The sequence below is a fragment of the Electrophorus electricus genome, chromosome 4 (assembly GCF_041902795.1).
Source record: "Electrophorus electricus isolate QZ-2024a chromosome 4, ASM4190279v1, whole genome shotgun sequence".
NCBI classification, from domain to species: Eukaryota; Metazoa; Chordata; class Actinopteri; order Gymnotiformes; family Gymnotidae; genus Electrophorus; species Electrophorus electricus.
In genome coordinates, this window is record NC_137500.1 from 13710001 (window position 1) to 13720000 (window position 10000).

General features: G+C 46.3%; 1 protein-coding gene across 6 annotated transcripts in view; it reads right to left on the bottom strand.

The window, feature by feature from the left end:
• Nucleotides 1–10000, bottom strand: part of anks1b (ankyrin repeat and sterile alpha motif domain containing 1B) — a 110292-nt gene that overhangs the window by 85852 nt on the left and 14440 nt on the right. For all 6 annotated transcript variants that reach the window (XM_035523475.2, XM_035523474.2, XM_035523477.2 and 3 more), the window contains exon 2: nt 1530–1610. In XM_035523475.2, coding sequence (XP_035379368.1) covers nt 1530–1610 — 81 coding nt within the window. The remainder of the gene's footprint in view (nt 1–1529; nt 1611–10000) is intronic.

Here is a 10000-nt window from a genome sequence, read left to right on the forward strand (position 1 = left end):
GGAGAGGGGAGAGAGAGAGAGAGAGAGAGAGAGAGAGACGAGAGAGAGGGGGGAGAGGGAGAGAGAGGGGGAGAGAGGAGGGAGAGAGAGAGAGAGAGAGAGAGGGGGGGAGAAGGAGAGAGGGACAAAGAAATCCATATTTGTACTGGAATCACTATGTGAAACATACTCTTGGCATTTGTGGGGTTTTTTTTTTTTTTAACCTTGGATAGTTACAGATTCAGTGACAAGTAGAGAACAAAAGAATGAAAAATGTAAAGATGTACTTTTCTTCCAAACGGTGGGGACAGGCTTTGCCTAAATTGAATCTGTGTATAAAATTGAATCTGTGTATAAAATAGTTCATGAACACATATGTATCATTAAAATCCTTGAAACAGCCTTGAAACTTTACTTGAGCTTGATCTAGTCAACAGTAGCATGTTTTCAGCTGAGAAGAACGTGTTTTCGAGAAGTCCCGAACATTTCACATAAACGAACAACCAGTCATGTCTAGGATGTTACTCTACTCAAACAGGTAGCATAAGAGCAGGCCACAGCTTACTGCGTCTAGAAATCACCCCCTGATGGGGAATATAGGCTGTGCTGCTCTGTTGAAAACACATGGCTTGGAAGAAGCTGCTCAAGAGAGCCTTTGATTGACATTTTATTTGGGGAAATATCTAGAGCAGGAAGTGGGTGTCTGGTGGGACTGTTGGATTGTTCTGGGGAGGGGGGGGGGGGGTGTTTACAGCAATCTTGCCAATCCACTCTTGTGCCTTGGATGTGACCAGAAGGTTGATACCTTATCAAGGACACAGAGTGCTATCATGGTTAGTCCTTGGAGAAAAGCCTTATCAGGCAGCCACGGGAGACGCAGTGCTTCTCTCAGACTTGGACGTGAAGACGAAGACGTGGGCCTGAACTTTACGCAGATGTCCACAAAGGGGATTGCAGATCTGTGGAGTTCGCTGTATTAAATGCCTGATCAGAATAGGCTAAGGGAAACCTTACTTTAATAAGCAAGATATAATAATGGAAGAAAAACTAGACCGTAAGACAGAGTCACTATCACGCTCTTTTTGTTTCAAGAGGAACTGCTTCCTGAGAGAAAAGGAACTATTCTATAACAAGTAATTCCTCACAGGATATTCTACAATTATCTACTTTGTATTTTTTTCCTACATTTTTCTACAGGTACATTCTGAAATAAAACACACGCACACACGCAAACACACAAAAATCAAATAAAAATAGGCTAAGTTATAACAGTCCTGTTCTGTAACAAGTCCAGTGTCATGGCTGTCCATGAGCCAGGATTGGCCATCCTTTGGTTTGAATAAAGTAATAAACCATGTGCTTAACCATGTGAATACTAGTTTCCTGCCAGTGATGGGGAGAAGGAGATGAGCAAAGATGAGATAAATATACTAACAGTGAGCAGATTCATTAGCAAAGTGCTATAGAGCACTTGTTTCACCCACGGGACATCCAACTTAAACCGCTGGACAGGCCAAAGTGCCCTTCAGAAGGAGCAGCGTGGATGGTACCTGTGTCCGTTGAGAGCGGCGTGGTGCAGTGGAGTGTATCCTGAGCCGTCGGCGCAGTTCACGTTCGGCCCTCTCCACATGCTGTCGGGGACAGAGACAAACAGCGCTCAGTACGGCTCGCGTAGCGCCACAGGCAATGCTCTCCTGTGCACCCCCATAGCCACAAGCCAAGTGGTACGGCCAGGAGAGGCGGTACGGAGCCGGGGCCCGTTACAGAAACGGGCGAGATGGGCTCAACCACTCATCTGGGGTCAAGGGGGTGCATCTGGAAGCAGCGCTTACATAGCTGGCAGGCTACGGGGAGCGACCAATCAGGTGCTGAGCGTCACACACACAACGAAGGTGCTTGATGTTAGTCATCACTTCAGTGGTGTGATCATTCCCATGTGAAGCATTTAGAAAAAGCAAAAATAACGCACTAACGTACCCTGTACGTAGTGAAAAAACCCCTGAGATGCTGCGTGATTATTTGACACTGATTTTTCAGTCTGTGTGCCATTGGAGTAGTAACGGTGTGCTTCTAAAGTGTCTAGCTGAGAGACAGGAGATAAAGGAGTGAAGGGTTCCCATTGAATTAGCTGAAAGCATTAAAGAAACCCCAGAGATCCAAGCATCTCTTCAACAGATTAAACAACCATGTAGAAAATGTTCTTTTCACTTCAATGTACTTTTTGAGTGAAGTCTCTTGTCTGGCTCTCTGTGTCCTTTTGTCTCGCTGTGTGTCCCGCTTTCTGTCTCTGTGTGTGTGTGTGTGTGTGTGTGTGTGTGTGTGTGTGTGTGTGTGTGTGTGTGTGTGTGTGTGTGTGTGTGTGTGTGTGTGTACAGGTACAATGAGGCCGGTGCTGCTGTGCTGTGGCTGAACGCAGCTCCACTCGGTTAATAAGGATGGTTCACGTGTGAAATCACGGATGTGATGACAGACCGAGCATGCGGAGACGCGGAGACTGAATGTTAACGAGTGAGCACAGGCGGTGAGTAACGGAGAGCGCGGACACCTTACGGACATTGACACGACGCGCACCTGAACATGTAATAACACGCAAATCAACACAGAAGCATGTGACGAGGAGAAGCGCAGAGAATGGTTACATTTACATTTTTTCTGTATTTGCATCTTATTAGCATGCACACACGCACACACACACACACACACACAGAAATACAAGAGGGTAAGCAGTAAGAGGGAAAGCCCTGCTGCAGCTCTCAGAGGATGAGTCATCGTGCTTGTGTGTGTGTGTATCTGTGTGTGTGTGTGTGTGCACGTGAGTGTTCTGCAGTGCATACATTATGGCAATACACACACACACACACACACACACACACACGAGGGCTTGAAGTGCCTACAGCTGCAGAGCTAAACACATATACACTCACTGAGAAATACAACAAAAAGGAGAGATGAAGAGGGAGAAAAAAGAGACAGAGAAAGAGAAGGAGTGAGAAGGAAGGAGTGAGAAGGAAGGAGTGAGAAGGAAGGAGTGTTGGTGGGTGTAAGATCAAAGCTTTAAGATCAAAGTTCACTCACTACCTATCAGCCACAAACAAACCCCTGAGTGAGAACTATCCCTGCATCTCTCACACACACACACACACACACACACACACACACACACACACACACACACACACACACAAATATATCAGTCACACACTAATTAACTACATTTACCACCACCTCACAAATCTCACTCTAAATTAAGTTGCCCTATAATTGAAGTTTGTCCAAACATAGGCCACACCCCTTCCATGACCAAAGTCATTAAAACCTTGCTGAACTCTTACTGGTCTGACCATGTGCCGCTAGTCCAGCATCAGATTGATTGGCAGTGTCTGCCGACGCTCCCCGTCTTTCATTTACACTGGAGTATAATTAAAACCAGACATGAGCAATCGATAACTGCATCATGCCCTGGGGACACAGGAAGTGCATTAAGGCCATTGACTCTCCCACGACATTGCTGAGTTTGGGGGAGGGGCCTCCTTCTGATAGGTCCCAGACAACCCCAAAACAAATGTCCCCCCCCCACAATTTAATCCAGTCTTTCATAACTACCTACAATCCCTTCTGATTCCAGCAAATCAGTTACTCCTCGAGGTACGTGCAGCGTTGGTTTAGGAGCACCAGGAATGAGATGGGGGATGGATTATGCCCCATGCACACTACATACTCCATGTACCCTACGCATCCTATGCAGCCTTTGTGCACTCCACCCTCTTTGTACCCTGTGCACTTATCCATCCTATGCACCCTGTGCACACTACACTGCACCCTGTGCATGAGCAGTATGCAGGCACAACGGAATCACGTGTGGGTAAATGTTCGTGTGTGTGTGGTCAGGCAGAGACAACATAGTAGCATGACTGCCCACTTTAGTGCTCACAGTAGGCATGCCGCTATGTCTCGGTATAAAAGACTCGCTAATAGCGAGCAGGCCCGGGTCCCACACCTTGGAGTCATCTCTTTCTGCAGTCGGGGGGTCTTCCGTTAATTAGGCAGTGTTGAAAGACCCTGTGAAGAGATTTGCGTTAAAGCCCATCATCCCACTCTTCTACTCATCACTCCATCTTCATATCAGGGGTTTTCTGATGGACTGCTTGTCGTTTGCTTTTGCAGCTCAATTGCTTTGTGGGAGGTTCACCCGCACAGCCCCACCACTTACACACTCTGGGGAGTGTGTGTGTTTGTGTCTGTGTGTGTGTGTTAATTCTGTAAACCAACTCATTGTGGTCTTTGAAAAGCATCCAAAATATAGATCGGTGATGTAAAGAGGCTATTTGAGATACTAGCTCCCCGCCCTCTTCAGACCTCTGATATCCAGGCAGCACAGGATCACATCCAGGGCTATCCAGCCATCCAGGGCTCGCCTGGGCAGCGCCAGAGAGGCTACAGGGCCACGCTCACGCCCGGGCCTGGCACAGCTGGGGCACTGGGAGCGATGAAGAGAGGCGTGAGGAACACTCCGCCAGTCTGAGTAAATGCACTGCGCACAGGTGGCGGTCAAGGCTAAAAACGGCATGAATTAGCTGCCTTGTGGTCGGCAATGACCGGTGATACAGGTGTACACACACGCATACACACCGGTGTTTGCGTTTACTGCGCTGACTGGTGTTGCAGGTGCACACACACACTGGTGTTTGTGTTTACTGGGCTGACTGGTGTTGCAGGTGCACACACACACTGGTGTTTGTGTTTATTGGGCTGACTGGTGTTGCAGGTGCACACACACACACTGGTGTTTGTGTTTATTGGGCTGACTGGTGTTGCAGGTGCACACACACTGGTGTTTGTGTTTATTGGGCTGACTGGTGTTGCAGGTGCACACACACACTGGTGTTTGTGTTTATTGGGCTGACTGGTGTTGCAGGTGCACATACACACTGGTGTTTGTGTTTATTGGGCTGATTGGTGCTGCAGGTGCACACACACACACTGGTGTTTGTGTTTACTGGGCTGAGTGGTGTTGCAGGTGCACACACACACTGGTGTTTGTGTTTATTGGGCTGACTGGTGTTGCAGGTGCACACACACACTGGTGTTTGTGTTTACTGAGCTGTTGTCCTTCCCCTGTCTCTGTGTTCAGTGTTGGGGCTGTGTTTATAGGAGTGACAGGATCCCTAGTGAATATTACTCTGGGGAAAACAGACACAGACAGACACAGACACAGACACACACAGACACACACACAGACACAGACACAGACACAGACATAGACATAGACAGACACACACACAGACATAGACACAGACACACACACACAGACACAGACAGACACACACACAGACAGACACACACACAGACAGACACACACACACACAGACACACACACACACAGACAGACACAGACACACACACACACACAGACACACACACATACACAGACACAGACACACACACACACACACACACAGACACACAGACACACACACACACACACACAGACACAGACACAGACACTATAAAGTGTGGAGTCATGACTATATATGGCTCTGACTGCAGGTTCTCCAAAATACACTTCCTTGCCTTTCATGTAAACACACACTAACAGGCCTCTGCAGAAACCAGGGAGCATCTGTGTTTATGTGTGCATGGGGATATCAACAGATACACACATTCACACTAAACGAAGTGGCACCTGTACAGTATGTAAGGACAACTGCTGCACACACACACACACACACACACACCACACACACACACACACACACACACACACACACACACAAATATGCACATTAATCGCACAAATTCACTCATATATATATGCCAAACATCCCATGACAATGTAAAACACAAACATGAGTCTGGCTTTGTTGCATCTTCCAGTGTGTTTGACATGAGCACCCAGACAGGTATTCCTGTTCTGTGAGAGTCCTGACTGTATCTGTAGCTTCTGTCGCGTGGAAACACGTGGAGCTCGCCGGCATTTTGAGTTGCTTGCATGATGTAAACGTTAGTGGAAAGGCAGACAGACCCAGCTGCTCTGACATGACATGACATAGCCAGTCTACTACTCAGAGGGGCCAAGCACATTGTTGTTCACACACACAAACACACACACACACACACATACACACACACGCACACGCGCACACGCACACACACACACACACAGCTGGTTGCAGCCCTTCCCACAGTAAAGTATTTTAAACAGAACACCACTGTTTGGCTTACCGCTGAATATCAGCTCCGTCAAAATAGCTCTCCCATAAAACCACGGCACTAGCTTCATATCCGAAACACACACACACACACACACAGATGAGACAGAAGTACCTCTCTTCTCTCTTGAATAAAATAAGGAACTCAAAAGATTATGGAGCTGTGTTAGGCACGCAGTTCTGGCTATGACAGATATGTCAGTCTGTCTGATGGGGCGTCTCTCTGTCTCTCTCTTCACCTCCGCACTTTCTCTCTTTCTCTCTCTCTGTTCCAGTTTCTCTCCCTGTCTCGTTCTTGTCTCTTGCCTTCTCGCCCTCCTCCTTCTGTCTCGCTCTGCCGCTAGTGCAGAGGCTGTATGAAAACACAGATACACAGATACACATGCTGAAAATGCCTGTGGTGGGTTCCTCTTACTTCTTTTTTGCTAACATATATTTCTCTCTTTTCCCATTCACACATAATCACAGACTCACCCCCACACCACACACAACATACACACACACACACACACACACACACATACACAATTGTAGTATTGCACATAGAGAGTGATGGCACACATGCTCACAAGACAGTAAATATTGTAACAGTTTCAAGAAATAGGTTTCTGCATTCCTTCTCTCTCTCTCTCTCTCTCTCTCTCTGCCTGTAGACAGTAAACAGTGAATAAATACTTCATGTGCTACAAATTCCATCGTATGTATATGTGCAACTATCTAACATTTCCAGCAAAACATGTTTGCACCGAAAAACAAATCAAATTGGCTCGGCTTCCTGCATGGTTTGAATGCTAAAGATAAGGTAGTGGAGAATAACCCTGTCTCCCCAAATTCCACAGATACTTGGTGGCGCGACACCTGCCAGACTACGTCAAACAGGCAGGAGGTTAAGTTGGGCTGTGCCCTACATAATGGTGCGCTGAATATGTGCCAGAAGACGGAGTGCTTTTCCCAAGTGCACTCCTAATGGCTACCTTATGCAAACACCAAATGAAGAAAAAAAAAAAAAACTTTTATTTTATTTTTCAAATAAAAACAGCATTTTCTTGTTTCTTAACAGTTTTATGACTAATTCTGCTGTAAGGGACATGCTAAAATGACTAATACGTGAGTTTTTAGGCTGCACACGAACACGCCGAGAGAGCGTTGGGTGGAGCCCACTGACGGAGACAGACAGACACGTCGATGAGACAAAAAGCCCAGTTCACACCTCAAAACCCGGCCCCAGTCCAGACTCTGCCGCTGGCAGCCACGTGTTCCACTTAGAATATATGATAAGGACGTCGGTGAAAGCTTATGAAGAAATGAAACTCTGAAGAAATAGATGAAATAAATCACTATAATAGTCCCGAAAACCTGGACCTCATCCACGCGGAATGCAACACTGCAACACTTATCCACATTGCTTGGAGCATCACAGTAAGTGCAATATTGATTCTTCTGGATGTCTAAGCAAGCTTCACGCTGGAGCTCAGTAATGTTTAGCACGCTGAGGTTGAAGTAATTACCTAACTCCGCCACAAACCACTGCATTGCACTGCTAACATTTAATCCACTCTTCATAACGCCATACCGTCATAGCCACAGAAATGACGCCTAATCCGCAACTAATTTGAGTGTACAGAGCGTAGGCCGATCTTTCGCCATGTTCAATCGAGGGTTCACCATATTCCGTCTCAGTCAAAACATGCAGCAAGCTACGTTACCCTTTCTGTTGTCGGAGCGATAATTAACTCTGGAAACTCAGAAGTCTGGCTGTATCTGCTTTATTTGAGACTGCAAGTATGAATATGTACATGAGGTGATCACGGAACACTGTAACTGCATCACCAACCATAGATAAACAGCAGCACTCAAACAACCAAATGTGTGCAGGCTGGCATAAATCTAAACCAAGCAGTGACATTATAAGGACGAACCAGTCACTTCATTGGGCCTTATATCCGCCATTTTATTAAGTACACCTATCTCCTTACGTGAATAATAAACTGCATTGTATAATATGTGAATATTTCTTAGACCCAACTTTTACATTCTTGGTTCATTTGAGCACTCAACACTGCAGATTAAGGGCGGCGGGCTGAGCTTGACGTCGCAAAGTTCCTTCACAGATAAGATGAAGAACAAAATAAGGGCATACAAAGGAGGCGAGTGATTGGTCGGGTTGGGTCCGGCTCGCCCCCGACGACTGACCGAGGCGGGTCCTTCGTGCTAAATTCTGCTGACACTCGGCAGAGGTGCCGTCTCCAGACCCTCCAGGCGCTCTCCCGGCCGCCGATGGTGTTCTTGAACCCGTCCTGCGGAGGGAGAGATCCATCTGCGCTCAGACGCGGTCCCGCCGTCTCTGCTGAAAGCGTTCGCACCCCCCCGACAGACAAAATGAATCACCGCGACATAATTATGAGTTTCGCTTTTATTGTATCTGCTAAGCTGGCTGAGCAGCGTCTTATCACAGCCGTACAGGCAGTCTCTCTTTTTGACGCAGCCAAAGATAACGTAAAAAAAGGAACACATTAATTTAATGATTTACGTGTTAATTAACTTACTAAAAATGAAACTCAGCAGAAGCAGGCAGTACGTGCGAGCTCGTTTCTGAAATCACGTCACTGATAAAAAAAAACAAAAAACATTTCGACTTTTCTCCGTTTGCCCAATTAGTAATGCTAAGTTATTCATAGACTTTGATTGTTGTCTACTTGTTTTCTTGAAAAACTGAATCATTTTTGTTCAATATTCAGTTTATATTCAATGATCAATTGATATTTGAGCAGCGCTGTCCCCACAAGGCCAAAGCCTGTCAAAGCACTGCAGAGGTCAGATATGCACTCTACATGTAGGATTCAGTTCTAGTCTCAGCTGCGCTATGTGTTGCCCATGGCCAGGGGTTGCATTCTCATTGGAGGGGAGAACACACGCACTGGGGTGCCAACACACAGCAACAGACTGGCCACCACAAAAGGCTGCTGTGTGCGACCTCCCAGATGCCATAGAGAAGCCTACTGCAGAAGGGAGATTAAAAGACACAGTATTCCTCAAAAAGGGGGTCAGTGTAACTCTTCCTTAAAGACTTCAAATAATTTCTGCATGTAATCCTATTAACACTCCCCACTTACAGGTGAGAAGGTGAGTGAATATATGTTGGTACAACAGAGAAATATAGTGCAGATAGAGTGCCGATCCCCACTCCTATAAAGATACACAGGCAGCATTAATTATGACCCTAATGGAGAGGGAAACCTTGGCCTTGTGAGGCACTGTTGCGGTTAGCAATGAAAATCCTTTCCTAATAAACCCTTTACCCACCCACCCCCACACACACACACACACACACACACACACACACACACACACACACACACAGAGGGCAGACAAATGATGAGTCAGTAGTGGAGGACACCCTTTTCAGAATGCTAACTGAAACTGCCTACAGTGATAAAGAGAGAACAGATGTCTAGTATTATACAACCCAGGCAGCACATCCTTCCAGTTCGAAATACACACACACACACACACACACACACACACGTAGAAACACACACACACACACACACACACACACGTAGAAACACACACACCACATTCTATGTCTGCTGGGAATCTGGTTATTGGATGAAGTATGTCTGGAAAACAGTACACAATGCGAACACAAACAGAAGAAAAAAATCCACAAAGGCACTAAAAATCAAACAAACTAGCACACGGACACCAAACAGAGAAAAAGAACAAGACAAACAAAAAGCAAAAAAACAAACAAACAAAAAGTGAAAAGAATGAAAACACCACCTTGTCTACATCGGGCTGTCACTGTGAAC